The sequence below is a fragment of the Miniopterus natalensis genome, chromosome 6, assembly GCF_054644295.1.
Source record: "Miniopterus natalensis isolate mMinNat1 chromosome 6, mMinNat1.hap1, whole genome shotgun sequence".
Taxonomy (NCBI): Eukaryota; Metazoa; Chordata; class Mammalia; order Chiroptera; family Miniopteridae; genus Miniopterus; species Miniopterus natalensis.
This window is the reverse complement of record NC_142086.1, coordinates 6,428,807-6,444,625: the sequence shown is the minus strand read 5'-3', so window position 1 is coordinate 6,444,625 and position 15,819 is coordinate 6,428,807. Positions and strand designations below refer to the sequence as shown.

General features: G+C 39.5%; 1 protein-coding gene across 1 annotated transcript in view; it reads left to right on the top strand.

Annotated features, from left to right (window-relative positions):
- LOC107543807 (phospholipid scramblase 2-like) overlaps window positions 1–5,445 on the top strand; it is a 48,524-nt gene extending 43,079 nt beyond the window's left edge. Inside the window, exons 6-7 of the mRNA XM_087818511.1 lie at window positions 2,536–2,697; window positions 5,341–5,445. Of these exons, the coding sequence (XP_087674637.1) occupies window positions 2,536–2,697; window positions 5,341–5,412 (234 nt within the window). The 3' untranslated portion in view covers window positions 5,413–5,445. The remainder of the gene's footprint in view (window positions 1–2,535; window positions 2,698–5,340) is intronic.
- The last annotated feature ends 10,374 nt before the right edge of the window (window positions 5,446–15,819 follow it).

Here is a 15,819-nt window from a genome sequence, read left to right as displayed (position 1 = left end):
TATTCAGAGTTGATGCAGACCCCACAGGTTGCGGATTCAGTCCCACTAACTGCCCTCATTTCAGATGTTAACCACAAGTCCTAGACATTCTGCACTCCTGGCTGACTGCTATAAATCTAGGGGTCCCATGATGCCCTCCTTGGGGTCAATAATTTGCTAGAATGGATTGCAGAGCTCAGAAACACACTTTACTCATGTTTACAGGTTTTTATAAATGATATTATAAGGATGCAGATGAACAGCAAGATGAAAAAATATATAGGGTAAGGCCTGGAAGGGTCCTGAGTTCAGGAGCTTCTGTCCCATGGAGATGGGGGTGCACCACCCTCCCAGAACATAGATGCACTCAGCAATCTGGAAGCTCTCCAAACCCCATCATCTGGAGTTTTTACATAGATTTCATTAAATAGGCATGGATGATTAAATCATTGACCATTGTTGATTAAGTCAATCTCTTGCCCCTGTTTCTTCCCAGGAGTCAAGGAAGAGGTAAAAGTGCCAAGTCTCTAATCATTGTTTGGACTACCTGGTGACCAGCCCTCATCCTGAAGCTATCAGGGACCCACAGCCACCAGTCATTTCATTACCCTACAAAAGATTTATCACTCAGGAGAATACAATGGTTTTAAGATCTATGTGCTAATAACCTGAGGCAAAGACCAAATATTATAACAAAAGACTCTCCTATAATTCCTATCACTCAAAAAGATAAGGAGTTTTAAAGCTCTATGTCAGGAACCAAAGACAAAAACTAAAGATATAGTTCTTATTGTGTCACAAATAGAATTTATTATTTCAAAGAGGAAAGAACTTTATTATATGGATTTTCTGTTTTTAAAAGGTTACCTAGAATTTAGTTAAAAAGTACCTAGTCCTGATAACTTTTCAATTGTCATTATTCATATTTCTGATCCTTTCCATTAAAAAGCTGTTTTTTACTTTTTTGCATGAATATTGATGAAGTATACGATTTCTTGCTATAGGAATAAAAAAGGGAAAATATTAATATCTGTTAAACCTAGTGTGGTATTATTGTGGCTCAAAATTTATCCTCTGTATTATTCATTTTCAAAAATTTTCAAACTTAAAAATAAATTTAAAAAGCAAAATAAGATTACTTTACAAACTACAAATGCTTAGATGACAGCTATTAAGAGGTAAAACACTAAAAGGATGCAAAAGATTTGTTAGTCTCTTTTCCCAGAATAGTGTGTATAAAGCCCCTAAAGCTCAGTGGCTTAAAACAGCAGGCATTTATTCCCATGCTCATGGGTCTGCAGGTCAGCTGAGTCACAGTGGGTACACACAGGCTCCACTAGGTGGCTCTGATTTAGGTTATAAGTTGGCCTCAGGCCTGCTCCAGGGATGCTCATTCTAGAGCTGTAGCAAGACCGAATGAATTTCTAGTGGCTGATCACTGGAGAGCAAGAGCCAGGCCAAACCACTTAGCCATGTTCAAGGTCTCCGCTCACTCCCACTATCACATATACTAACGTTCCATAGGTCAAGCAGGTCGCATGGCCAAGCCTAAGTATCAGTGTTCAGGGAAGAATACTGGGCCTACAGGGGGAGGGGTGATGAATATTGGGGAGCAGTAACGCATGCTATCACCCACACCAGAATAAAATGAGTCAACTGTGCTTAGTTTCCCCACATTTATTTAGCAGCTCCCAACCTGAGCCAGGGCTCCAAAGGGTGTTGCTGGACGTGGCTACCTTGTGTACATTTTGAACAGGACATTTCTCTTCCTGGGCTGACTCAACCCTACATGTACACACCGTGGTGAGTGTGCCTACCCTCAGCCCCCACATGCCCACTTGGTGAGCTGCAATTGTGCAGCTACGATCTTCTCAACTCTATGATGGCCCTGGAGTTTCCTCAGGAAGAATTGTAAAATTAGAAAAATTTTACTTCAGAGCTTTTTTCTTTTGTTGTTCCTCCTCCTCTCTCCTGTTGTCCAGTCTTATCCCAGCCCTGGACCTGTGGCATCCCCTCAAGTTACTTATTGGATACTTTCTCCACTCAAAACTGCTAGTCTCCTTTCCCAGGCCCTTAGCACTTCCTGTGTGCCTGCTGAGAGCAAGTGGTAGTGTCCCTCCCATCACATTTAGTCACTCAGCCTTTGGAAACTCTGTGCTTGTCTTACTGCAGATGTGTCACATGGGGGTTTAGTTTGCTGCCTTCCTGATGGCTTCTAGAAATTGCATCAAAGAAACATTTCATGTTTGTATCTTTTCCTGATTAAATTTTGTTTTAGATCAGTTCAAAGATTTAGTACTGTGTCTTAATGTACAATATAAGATGTTAAATACTTCAGTAAAACTACTTTCATATAAGTTTTCTGTAGCAAAGACTTTTTTTCATGTATCTATAGATACAGGAATTTATATGCCTCTGACGAGTGATCTAATGGTCATGCTTACGTATTGCATGTAAGTTTAGTAACATATTCATTTCTTTTTATTCCAGATTTGAAAGTAGTTTTATTATTAGTTTTCTAGAATTCTTTAAGACTGTCACTTTTTTTCAATTTAGATTAAATCCCTTGATGAAGAAAATGTGGTTGGCAAGATTTCCAAGCAGTGGACTGGTTTTGTGAGAGAGGCATTTACAGATTACAGTGATTTTGACATTCAGTTCCCTGTAGACCTTGATGTGAAAATGAAAGCTGTGATGCTTGGCGCCTGTTTCCTCATTGTAAGTCTATTCTTGCTAACCTTGGGTATTTCTTTAGTATCATCCCAAAAAGGCTGAGTAAATCGCACCTTTTTAAGTGACCTGCTTAAATTTATAAGTTTTTTCAAAGGGGTCCCATTTAATCTTAGCTCTGAAATTCCATTTTCTCCTGATAGTCTGGATTCACAGGTGACTAGTTTCTCTGGAAATTCTACTCAGTTTCACATGGTAATAGAAGGACTTTGTGTGTTATGGAGAAGCCTTGGTCTTTGGGGCTCCTATTTAAAAAATCTAAATAGGTGCATTGAAATATGGGCTAACATGGAGTAGAACCCAGTGAAACGGGGATTTCGTCCTGATTCATTAAGTTAAATGCTCTACTAAGGAGTGTGAACTGCAATAAAAGTGCTTCCAATCCAGCCACCAGATGGAACTGCCATCAGAACGCATGGGACGGAGCAGTGATTCTAAACTTGTCTTCCATTAAATTACTTAGGGAGATTTCAAAAACCAAGTACCAAGTCATAGCCCAGCTCAGTTAAGTCAGAAGCTCACAATGAGAAGATTGTTTAGCTCCCCAGGTGATTCAATGTGCAGCCAAAGTCAAGGATCCCTGGGAGAGAGCAACAGTTCTCAACCTTAGCTGCACAGTAGAAACACCGGGGTAGCTTTTTAAACTCCCTGTGTCAGGACTGCACCCAGACAGAGAATCAAAATCTCTGGAGATGGGACCAAGCCTTCAAGCTGTTTAGATCACTCCCAGGTGATTCCAATCTGCAAGCAAGGTTTGGAACTGCTAAATGAATATCTTAAACATTTATTTGGGGATGCACTCAGAAAAAAATAAAACTTGAGAGAATATACAGCAAAAAGACCCTGCTCCTTCAACAAATAAATGTCAGGAAAGTAAAAAGATAAAAATAAAATGAAAAAGGGAGACACATCAACCTAGTACATTTGTTGATCATGTTCGCTTATTGTTTTGAGTAAATCAGTTTAAAAAATATTTACAAGGCATTTAGGGAAATTTGAACATTGGCTATTTGATGATAATGAATTAAGTTTGGATTTTTTTGTTTTTTATTTTTAACTTTAAAAAAATTTAATTTATTTTTTAAATATAGTTGGCATACAATATTATATTGGCTTCAGGTGTACAATATACCGATTAGACATTTATATACCTATGATGTGACTTACAGGACAAGTGTAGTACCCATCTGGCACCATCCATACTTATTACAATATTATTGACTGCATTACCTATGCTGTACTCTACATCTCCATGACTATTTTTATAACTAGCAATTTGTACTTAATCTCTTTCATGTTTATCTCCCATCCTTCCAACCCCCATTAAAAAATTAAGGTGTTTTTTAAGCTGTGGTGATGAAATTGTGGTTCTGTAAAAGCAAAACACCATCCATATCTTTTAAGGGTACTTACTGAAGTATATTAGTATAAAATGGAATGACGTAGGGTTTTGCTTTAAATAATGGAGTAAGGGTTGGGGGAAATAGGAAATGGAGTAATTGTTGAACCAAAATTGGTCATGTTAATAATCATTCAAGCTGGGTGAGGGGTTGTTGGGACTTTATTATGCTATTCTACCTAATTTGGGATATGCTTCATATTTTCTGTAATAAGTTTTAATATACACAAGGTTCTTTATAAAATTTTTTCCACTAAGTGTTCATTTCACATTAAAAATAAAATCTAACCTTAACCTTGTGGGAACAGTTCAACGGACAGCAGGGTAATGTGAAATATATGCTGTGTTTGGGGAAGAAAGCGTAGCCTAAGGTGTTTAGATTGATGGGAAATGGGGCTGGGGTGGTGGTGAGCTTATTTATTAGTAAATGACTAAGGGCTTCTTTTAAAGGACCTTCAAAGATCAGGTAACATTTTATAGAGAATTGTAGTTCATTGGAAATGTTTCATTCAATGTTAATTTTAAACTAGGTGTAAATGTGATAGTATAAATCAAAGATAAATCCTGGTGTCTATCTGAGACATGAACTGGAGAGGTGAAGGTGCAATAGTACGATTGCTGGTGACTGGCAATATGGATAAAATTATTTCTGCTGGAGCATAAAGGAAATGATGGGTGTGAGAGCTACGAATTCCACAGGATGTGGCTGAAGTTGTAGGGTGGCGTCTGTGTAGACACTGATGCAATGAAACAGGCTGGGAATGCAGTGGATAAAACTGGAGGACAAATGAAACTAACACAAGAAACTCTACCTCTTAGGAGAGCTGTCATTCTTATGAAATTTTTTTTTTTTTTTAATTTTACATGGAACTAGACTAGTCACAGAAAAAGTTATATTACTAGAGAGGGACTAAAAAAGTTGAGTAAAAAGGATTGAAAGAGGAAGATTTCTAGGGGACTAGAAAAATGTAAATATATTGAAATTACCAGAAGATAATTAAATTAATGTAGCTATCAACAAATGAATAGAATTGCAGGATATAATTGCTAATAAAATGGAAAGCTGAAGGTAGAGCTTATATAGCTATAGACTTTTCCCAGATTTATTACAGTTAAATTTTCTTGTTTAACAGATATATTACTGTTTTCCTCAGAACATTTTGCGTTTCTACATCAGAGAATTATCTGTTTTGCTGCTGAAAACTCATTTCTGTATTTTTGTTTTTATCTAGGATTTTAAGTTTTATGAAAATAATGCATGCCCTCAAATGTTGTGTTCATTGCTGAGAGCAAGATTCTGTTAGTGTATTAATGACTATCTCAAAATTTGAAGTGTCTATACTAACTGGACCTGTCTAAAAGAAAAATAAGTGATTTTTTAAAAGTTATTATACCATGTGTGAATTACTCTGTGATTCCTGTAGTCCAGGTATGTGATTTCACTTTTAAATTATGTAGTTTATTTTCTGTAGCATTGCTTATAAATGTTTCTATATATTTTCTTTGAATGTCCATTGTGTATTTGGGAGAAATGACATAGGACATTTTACTTTTATATTTTAATCCTTTGGGTGAGTGTACCATTTATTTATCTAAAATATTTTAAAATCTTTATTGTTGAGTGTATTGCAGATGTCCCTTCCTTTTTCCCCCCATTGCCCCCTTCCACGAAGATCCTGCCCTGCCCTAGGCCATCACCACCCTATTGTCTGTGTCCGTGGATAATGCATGTATGCATATAAGTTCTTTGGTTAATATCTTCCCGCCCCACCTCTCCCCCTTCCCTCTGAGATCCATCAGTCTGTTCCCTGTTTCCATGCCTCATGCCTCAAGTTCTTTTTTTTTTTACTAGATAACCATGCACTTTATTAATTTTCAAATTATCAAGCCCAAAACCATGTCCAGAAAAGTTTTTAGAATTTTAACAATTTGAGCCAGGTCCCTGGCTCAAAATAATAGTCAACTGATAACAAAATAATATGTCAACCAAATCCTATAAACATGACAGATTTTAAAAATACCATCCAGCCCGGCCAGGTGTGGCTCAGCGGCTGAGCATCGGCCTAGGATCCAGGCGATCGGGGTTTGATTCCCGGTCAGGGCACAGGCCCAGGTTGCGGGCTCGATCAATGACTCTCTCATCATTGATGTTTCTCTCTCTCTCTCCCTCTCCCTTCCTGTCTCTGAAGTCAATAAAGATATTTTTTAAAAATAAAAAATTTAAAAAATTTAAAAAAATAAAAATACCATCCAAAATGTCAGACAATGAAAAAGTACTAGAAACCAACCTACCCAAAGATGTACCTAAAACTTCGATGATTAAAATAATAGCACTTCGTGAAGACTCTTTGTAAACAACCAAATGAAGGAATAAATAATACACTTAGTTTGCAAAGCACAGTAGTGTATAAAGATGTCAATTACCACCTGAAACATTTACGGATTTAATGCAGTTCAAATCAAATGGCCCACGAGGTTGCTCTAGGTCCTTTGGAAAGTTCACGGGCACCACTGAAATGGAACATCCACTCCGAGCAGCAGAAATGTCACATGGGCCTCAAATAACCCAGCAGGGACATCAGAACAGTTCAAGTGGTGGCCACACAGTGAACACAGCAAACGCCACCTCCCTAAGTTAGATAAATGGAGGTGTGTTCACGCTTCACCGAGCTGGCTGGACACCCTAGTCGCCTCTGGAACCACGGGATCTGCAGGGCTTTGCGGGGACACAATCCTTTATAGAGCCAGTAACATCCAGGGGTCGGAGCCCTTCTCATCCACCAAGGTCTCCTTCTTGGTAGCCAGGTGGAGGAGGAGGAGGGTCCCTCTAAGGGGTCTTAGGGTGAGTGCAGCTCTGTGAAGTCAGCTATCACATGGGGGTCTGGTGAGAAATTTGAGGCTTAGGAGCCCTGAAGCCAGACTAGGGCCATGGCTGGAGCTGGTGCAGCCAGGGCCATATCTTGGGCACCCTGCTCAGGGTCCCACCACGCCTCGCTGTGGCTGGAGACACTGGGTTCTGCTGCTAGGAAGACTGCGAAGGGGCTGGGCTGAGGGGGCTGCAGAAACCTGGGCCCTATGTGAGGAATACAGGATCCTCCTGGCACCCTGGGCCCCAGGGTGAAAACAGGCTTCTGGGGCACATAGGCCCGCAGGCACAGGCGCGCAGGCTCCCAGGCCCTGCAGCCTGGACAGTCCCAGCAGTCTAGTTTCTTTGGCCTGGCGATTCTTGGACCACACCTGGACTTGGTGCTCCTCAAGGTTCAGCCTGGCAGCCAAGGTCTCACAGTCCTGGTAGGTCGGTTAACAGTTGCCTGCATAGAATTTCTCCAGCTGCTGTACCTCTTGTGTACTGTACACGGTGCTCGCCTGCTTCCGCTGCCTCTGGCAGGTTGGGGACCACTAGGAGCCCATGGGAAACCCTGGTTCTTGCATCATGGATGCTGCTGGGCCCTCTCTCCATTTGGCTCTGGTTTTATTTTATTTATAAGCTTATTTTGTTTATTAGATTCCTTGTTCATTTATTGTGATTTTTAGATTCAATTGTTAATAGATATGTATTTATTCCCATTTTATTATTCATGTTTTATCTTTTTTTTCCTCCTACTTAAAGAAGACTCTTTGACATTTCATGTAATACTGGTTCGGTGGTGATAAACTCCTTTAGCTTTTTCTTGTCTGTGAAGCTCTTTATCTGACCTTCAGTTCTAAATGATAGCTTTGCTGGGTAGAGTCATTTTGGCTATAGGTCCTTGCTTTTCATCATTTTGAAAATTCTTGCCACTCCCTTCTGGCCTGCAAGGTGTCTGCTGAGAAATCAGCTGACAGTCTTATGGGTGCTGCCTTGTATGTAACTAACTGCTTTTCTCTTGTTGCTTTTAAGATTCTCTCCTTGTCTTTAACCTTTGGTATTTTAATTATGATGTGTCTTTGTGTGGGTCTCTTTGGGTTCATCTTGTTTGGGACACTCTATGCTTCCTGGACTTCTAAGTCTATTTCTTTCACCATGTAAGTGAAGTTTTCTGTCATCACTTTTTCAAATGGGTTTTCAATTTCTTGCTCCCTCTCTTCTCCTTCTTTAACCCCCATGACAACTTGAGGTTGTCCCAGAGGCTCCTTACACTATATTCATATTTTTGGATTCTTTTCTTTTTGCTCTTCTGATTGGGTGTTTTTTTGCTTCCTCATGTTCCAAATCACTGATTTGATTCTTGGTGTTCTCTACTTTACTGTTGATTCCCTGTAAATTATTCTTTATTTCAGTTAGTGTTTGCTTTATTTCTGATGGGTCCTTTTTATGTCACTGATGTTCTCACTAAGTTCCTTGAAGTTCCCACTATTTCTTGAAGTTCTCATTAAGTTTCTCAAGCATCCTTATAACCATTGTTTTGAACTCTGTACCTTGTAGTTTGCTTGCATTTCATTTAGTTCTTTTTCTAGAGATTTCTTCTATTCTTTCATTTGTGACACGTTTCTTTGTCTCTGCATTTTGGCTGCTTCCCTGTGTTTATTTCTATGTATTAGGTAGAGCTGCTGTGTCACCTGGAATTGGTAGATTGGCCTTGTGTAGTAGGTGTCCTGTAGGGTCCAGTGCCTCAGCCTACCCACTCACCTGAGCTGGGCACTCCAGGTGCACCCCTCTGTGGTCTGTGTGCACGGCCTTGTTTCAGTGGAGCCTTGACTGCTGTTGGCATCACTGGGTGGGATTGACCCTCAGACAGTCAGCTGTGTGGAACCCTGTAACTACAGCAAAAGAGATGCTGTGCAAGAGACACCCCTATGGAGTAGGACTTGCTTCAGTGCGGCTTTGCTGCCCACCAAGTCGGCCCTTGAATGTGTCACTTGTGGATGTGGTAGGGTTATAATCTGGTGTGGACGGTAAGCACTGGGTGCACTGGATCTGGGGCCTCCCAGGGGGAACAATGTCAGCTACTGCCTGTGCCCTGCCTGGGGCCGCTGGGCATTAGCTACAGGGCGATCTGCAGATGGTTGGACTTGTGTCAGGCTTAGAGGTGGCCAGGACAGGCCAAGCTGTAAAACAAGGCAGGCTGCTGTTAGTCGCCAGGGTGGGGTGAACAGCATGGGCCAGGTTGATGGAGACTCAGGTATGGCACCTGCCAATCATCTCTGTTGGAGGTGATCTCAGCAGAGTAACAGTGACCTCTGCCAGCATTCCAGTCTTTGAGAAAGCTGATCCCCAGCTCTTGCCCTGATGCCAAACAATTTAGTGCCTCCCTGTACATCCCTGGATCCTTTCAAGCTGCTGCCCCAGTGCTGGAGCTCAGAAGGAGTGAGTCTGAGTAAGTCTGTGCACTGGCCCTTTAAGAGGAACTTCCTGGGGCTCCAGCAACCCTACATGTCACTCATTCACAATCCCCACTGGTTTTTACAGCCCAAAGTTACAAGGACTTCTCTTCCCAGCACCGGATCCCTGGGCAAAAGGGTCTGATGTGGGGCTGGGACCTCTTGCTCCTGATGGGAGACCTCAGCAGCCAGGATATCCCTTCAATTAAAATAATGCCACACGTGGGTGTGGGACCAGCCTGGTCTGTGCCTCCACCCCTCCTACCAGCCTCGATATAGCTTCTTCTTTAATTCCCTAGTTGCAGGACTTCCATTCAGCCAGATTTCAGGTGGTTCTGAGTGATGGTTGTTCTGTATTTTAGTTGTAATTTTAATGTTGTGGGAGGACGGGAGTACCATGTTTACTTCTGCCGCCATCTTGACCTTCCCTTGACATTTTACCTTTAGACATGAAACTTCTTATGCAAAACTGTTTTGATTTATAGTCTAATTTATTTTACATTTTTATAACAAAAAATAGACTATTAATATAAGTATAATATAAAATTTTACTTTATTAAATCTAAAATTTACTTCATTTGTAACAACTGTTATTTTGCAAATAATGTATATTCAAGAGTTAAATATTACCATAATTTCAGTCTCCTTTACAATTATGTTCAAATAATACATAATGTGCATATTATCAAGAAAAAGTAAAATTCAGGAATTTTCACTGTATTTAACTTCTCCTATAATCTAATCTGGTACTCTAAATAAGATTTTCATGCTGACAAGACAATAAGTTACCACTTTTTTGTGGTTTTTAGTGGACAAAGAAAGAAGTTCTGTTCCAAAGAAGGATACATTTTAAAGACTCACTCTATCCTTGTTAATAGATATACATATTCCTTCCTTCACAGAGTAAAAACTTCAATAGCCTATTATTATTTATACCAATAATCAAGTAACTGAAATAAAAAAATGTTGACATATTTCTTAATATATTTGATTTTTTTTCTTTTTTTAATTGAATGTATTGGGGTGACACTGGTTAACAAAAGTATACAGGTTTCAGGTGCACAATTCCACAACACATTATCTGTATACTGTATTGTGTGTTCAGCACCCCAAGTCAAGTCTCCTTCTATCACCATTTATACCCCCATCTTCCTGCACCTTCCCCACTTCCCCTCCCCAGCAATCACCAGACTTGTACATGTCCAAGAGTTTTTTCTTTTTCTTTTTTTCCTTTTTTGCTCAACACCCCCAACACCCCTACCTAACTTCCCAATCCCTACTCAACAGCTGTCTGCCTTCTCTCTATCTCTGAGTCTGTCTCTGTTTTGCTTGTTAGTTTATTTTATTCATTAGAATCCACATATGAGTGAAATCATATGGTACCAGTTTTTCTCTAACTGGCTTATTTCACTTAGCATAATGTCCTCCAGATCCATGCATGGTGTTGCAAAGGGTCAGATTTCCTTTCCATTATGTAAATATACTACAGAGGGTTTTTAAAAATGTTTTTATTCATTTTAGAGAGAGAAGAAGGGAGAGGGAGAAACAAAGAAACATCAATGTGAGAGAGAAACCTCAATAGGTTGCCTCTTGCACACATCCAGGGATCAAACTGGCAACATGGGTATGTGCCCTAACTGGGAATTGAACCAGTGACCCTTTGGTGCATAGGACAATGCTCAACCAACTGAGTGACACTAGCCAAAGCCATAGCTTTTATAAACACTCATCTACTGATGGACACTTGGGCTGCTGCTAAATCTTGGGGTGCATATATTTTTTTGAATTAATGTTTAGGGTTTCTTCAGATATATTCCCAGAAGTGGAATCACTGGGTCATAAGGCATTCCACTTTTAATTTTTTGAGGAAACTCCATGCTGCTTTCCACAATGGCTGCACCAGTCTGCATTCCCACCAACGGTGCATGAGGGTTCCCTTTTCTCCACACCCTCGCCAGCACTTGTTTGTTGATTTATTGATGGCCCCCATTCTGACAGATGTGAGGTGACATCTCATTATGGTTTTAACTTGCATTTCTCTGGTGATTAGTGGCATTGAGCATCTACTCTTAAGTCTCTTGGCCATCTGTATGTCCTCTTTAAAGAAGTATCTATTCATGTCCTTTGCCCCTTTTTTATAAGGTTTATTTTTATTGATTTTTTGAGAGAGAGAAAAAGAGAGGGAAAGATAGATAAAAACATGGATGTCGATCTGCTGCCTCCTGCATGCCCTCTACTGGGGATAGAGCCCATATCCCAAAGGCATGTTCCCTGACCAGGAATCAAACTAGTGACCTCTTGTTGCATAGGTGGACACTTAACCAACAGAGCCACACTGGCCAGGCGTAATCCTATTTGTTTACTTTTTATTTTGTTTTCCTTACTTGAGATATATCAGAAAAAACAATTCTATGAGAAATGCCTGAGATTTTATGGCCTATGTTTTCTTCTTGGATTTTTATGGTTTTGATTCTAACATTTAAGTCTTTAACCCATTTAGAGTTTATTCTTGTGTATGGTGTAAGACAGTGGTCTAGTTTCATTTTTTTTGCCTGTATCTGTCCAATTTTCGCAACAGCATTTATTGAATAGATTATCTTTACCTCGTTGTACATTTTTGCCTCTTTTGTTAAATATTAATGGACCATAGAGGCATAGTTTATTTCTGGGCTCCCTATTCTGTTCCATTGATATATATGTCTGTTTTTATGCCAATACCACTCTGTTTTGATTACTTAGGCTTTGTAGTATTATTTGATATCAGGTAGTATGATTCCTCCAACTTTGTTCTTCTTTCTCAAGATCACTGTAGCTATTCGGGGTCTTTCGTGGTTCCATATAAATGTTTAGAATATTTGTTCTAGTTCTGTGAAATAGGCTGTTGTTGTCTTGATAGGAATTGTGTTGAATCTGTTGTGTTGAATCTATAGGTTTCTTTGGTTAGTAGTGACATTTTAATGATGTTAATTCTTCCTGTCCATGAACATGGTATATGTTTCCACTTATTTGTATCATCTTCAGTTTCTTTCTTCTGTGTCTTATAATTTTCCAAGTACAGGTCTTCTACATTCTTGGTTAAATTTACTCCTAGGTATTTTATTATTTTTGAAGCAATTGTGAATGGGATCATTTATCTTAGTTTCCATTTCTGATAGTTCATTCTTGTTGTATAAAAATGCAATTGAGCCTGGCTGGGTATGGCTCAGCAGTTGAGCATCAACCTAGGATCCAGGGGGTAGTAGTTTGATTCCCGGTCAGGGCACATGCCCAGGATGTGGGCTCGATCTCCAGTTGGGGGCATGCAGGAGGCAGCTGATCAATGACAACTCTCTCATCATTGGTGTTTCTCTCTCTCACCCTCTCCCTTCCTCTCTCTGAAATCAATAAAGACATATATATATATTTTAATGCAACTGATTTTTGGATATTTATTTTGTATTCCACTGCTTTACTGAATTCATTCATCAGTTCTAGTAGTTTTTTGGTAGAATCTTTAAGGTACTCTAAATACAGTATCATGTCATCTGCAAATTATAACTGTTTTATTTCTTTCTTTTTTTTTCCGATTTGGATGATTTTATTTCTTCTTTTCTGATTGCTGTGGGTAGGACTTCCAGTACTATGTTGAATAAGAGTGATGATAGCAAATAATATAGTGAATACCTGGGGTGGGCCAGGAGCTGGAATGAGAGGGTCCTAAGAGGGGAAATTGGGGGACATCTGTAATACTGTGAGCAATAAAAAATATTAGAATACTTACTGAAGTTAGAAAAAAAGAGTGGTGAAAGCAGACATCGCTGTCTTGTTCTCGGTCTTGTAGTTTTTTGCTTGAAAGAAACTGAACAATCAGTTCAGGTGGTGTTCTGAACCCTGCACATTTACCTCCTTTTCCCCTTCAAACCTTCTTTAAAGGAGGAAAACATGTGATACCATTTAGTAAAACCAATACCAGCACTGGAAACTAGGGCTTCTGCCAGTCAGAAAATTAAAGGAAGTTTTGCAATCTATTTTGTGTAGAAGATTGGATTGAGAGAGATGTCCAACCCACAGTTTCCCTTGCACAAAAGAAAAGTGTGCTTAGAAAATGAGAGGCTAGGGGAGAGACTCTCTTTCATCTTTAGCAGAACTCCAGAAACAGGCACCACTCCTCATGGTCAATGTCAGCAACAACAACATGCAACCAACACCACTAGCTCCTAATGTTGAGAACACTGGGATGTCAGGGGAGCTACAGGACAAGCTAAGCCTAGACCCTTATTCATTAGTCAAATAATTTGCCAGACACCAGACTCCAATGATGAGCAGGAACCGTGGCACTCACATTGTGTTTGTAGTTGGTACTGACAGCATGCCAGGTAAAGTGAGCTCCTGGCAGAGCTGATCCCAGTGGCATTAGAGATGCCAGCTGCAGAAGGGGAGGGCTTCCCAGGTTAGCTCTCGGGGTCCACAGCCTGCTCAAAACGAGGCCAGAGGCACTGGAACCACCTCTGTGACAGCTACATCTTGCTTCATTCTGCCCTCCCTGTCCTCCTTTTTTGTGTGGGATTCAGGGTCTCTGGCTCAGCAAGACAAAACTGCAGCTCCATGAACAGGCCCATCCTCCTTCCACTGTGCAAGAAGACTTGAGCCACATAGTTTCTGCAGAACCCATTTAAGTTCAAATATTCGACAAATCTCATTAAACATTTACAAAGAGAAAAATCCTCACACATACAGTATTTGCCTTTCTCTCTCTCTCATTTCACTTAGCATAATGCCCGCAAGTTTTATCCATGTTGTTGCAAATGGTAGGATTGCCTTGTTTTTTATGGCTGAATAATTATACACACACACACGATGAAGCAAAAGTAGGGTTACAGTGGTTCATATGGAAAATAATACAATAATAAATAACAATAAAAGAATAAACTGTTCAGTGTACTCACAGCTGTAAACCTATGTTTGCCCCACCCTGTATACATATAACATTTATACTCACTCATTTGTCCATGGATACTTAAGCTGCTTTCATGTCTTAGCTACCATAAATAACACTGCAATAAACATGGGTGTGCCCATATCTTTTCAAGATAATGATTTTTGTTCCCTCAGATAAATACTCAGAACTGTTCTGTGGTTGTATAAACATACACATTATCTAAAAATATGGTTAGTGCCCTGGCTGGTTTTGCTCAGTGGTTAGAGCATGAGGTCTGGGCACTGAAGGGTTCAATTCCTGGTCAAGGGCATGTATCTGGGTTGCAGGTTTGATCCCTGGCTCTGGTTGGTGACAGGTGCGGGAGGCAACCAATGGATGTGTCTCTTTCACATTGATGTTTCTCTCTCTCTCCCCCCTTCCTCTCTTTCTTCCACTCTCTCTAAAAATCAATGGAGAAAATATATTTGGGTAAGGATTAACAAAAAATTAAATAAATAAAAATCTGGCTAATAGGTGCACTTACCTTGGGAGGAGACTGAGACTGGGGTTTTCTAAAAGGGAACTCCAGGTTGATTAGTGTACTTGGAATTTTTAAACAATGTATTCTTGTATCATTTGTTAAATTTAAAATAAGCTAAATTTAAAATATATGATGATAACAAATTTTGATTTAAAAAGAAAAAAAAAACACCCAAAACTGGAATTTCTAGATCATGTGGTTAGTTCTATTTTTTTGAGCAATCTCCTTAATGTTTTTCAAAGTGGCTGCACCAATTAACATTCCCAGTAACAGTGCACAAGGGTTTCCCTTTTTCCATGTCCTTGCCAACACTTGTTATTTCTTATCTTTTTGAAATAACCATTCTAATAGGTGTGAGGTGATATCTCATTGTGGTTTTGACATGCATTTACTTGATGTTTAGTGATGCTGAGTACATTTTCATATACCTGTTGACCTTTTGTATGTGTTATTTAGAAAAATGTTTACACAAATCCTCTGCACATTTTTTAATTGATTGTTTCCTACTGAATTGCATGGGTCCTTTATATATTTTGGGTATTAACCCATTATCAGATATATGATTTGCAAATATTTTTTCCCATTTCATACATTGTATTTTCATTTTACTGATGGTTTCCTTTGCTGTACAGAAACTCCTAGTTAAATAAAGTACCACTTAATATATTTTTTCTTTTGGTGTCAAATCCAAAAATGTATTGCCAATACCTGTGTAAAGGAGCTTACCCCCTGAGATTTCTTCTAGAGGTTTTATGGTTTCAGGTCTTACATTCAAGTCTTTCATCCATTTTGAGTTGATTTTGGTATATGGAATAAGATAGTGGTCCAGTTTCATTCTTTTGAAAGTGGTAATCCAGTCTTCCCAGCACCATTTATTAAAGAGAAAGTTCTTACTCCGTTGTGTATTCTTTGCTCTATTTGCTATAAATCAAATGAATATATATGCATGGGTCTACTTCTGAGATCTTTATC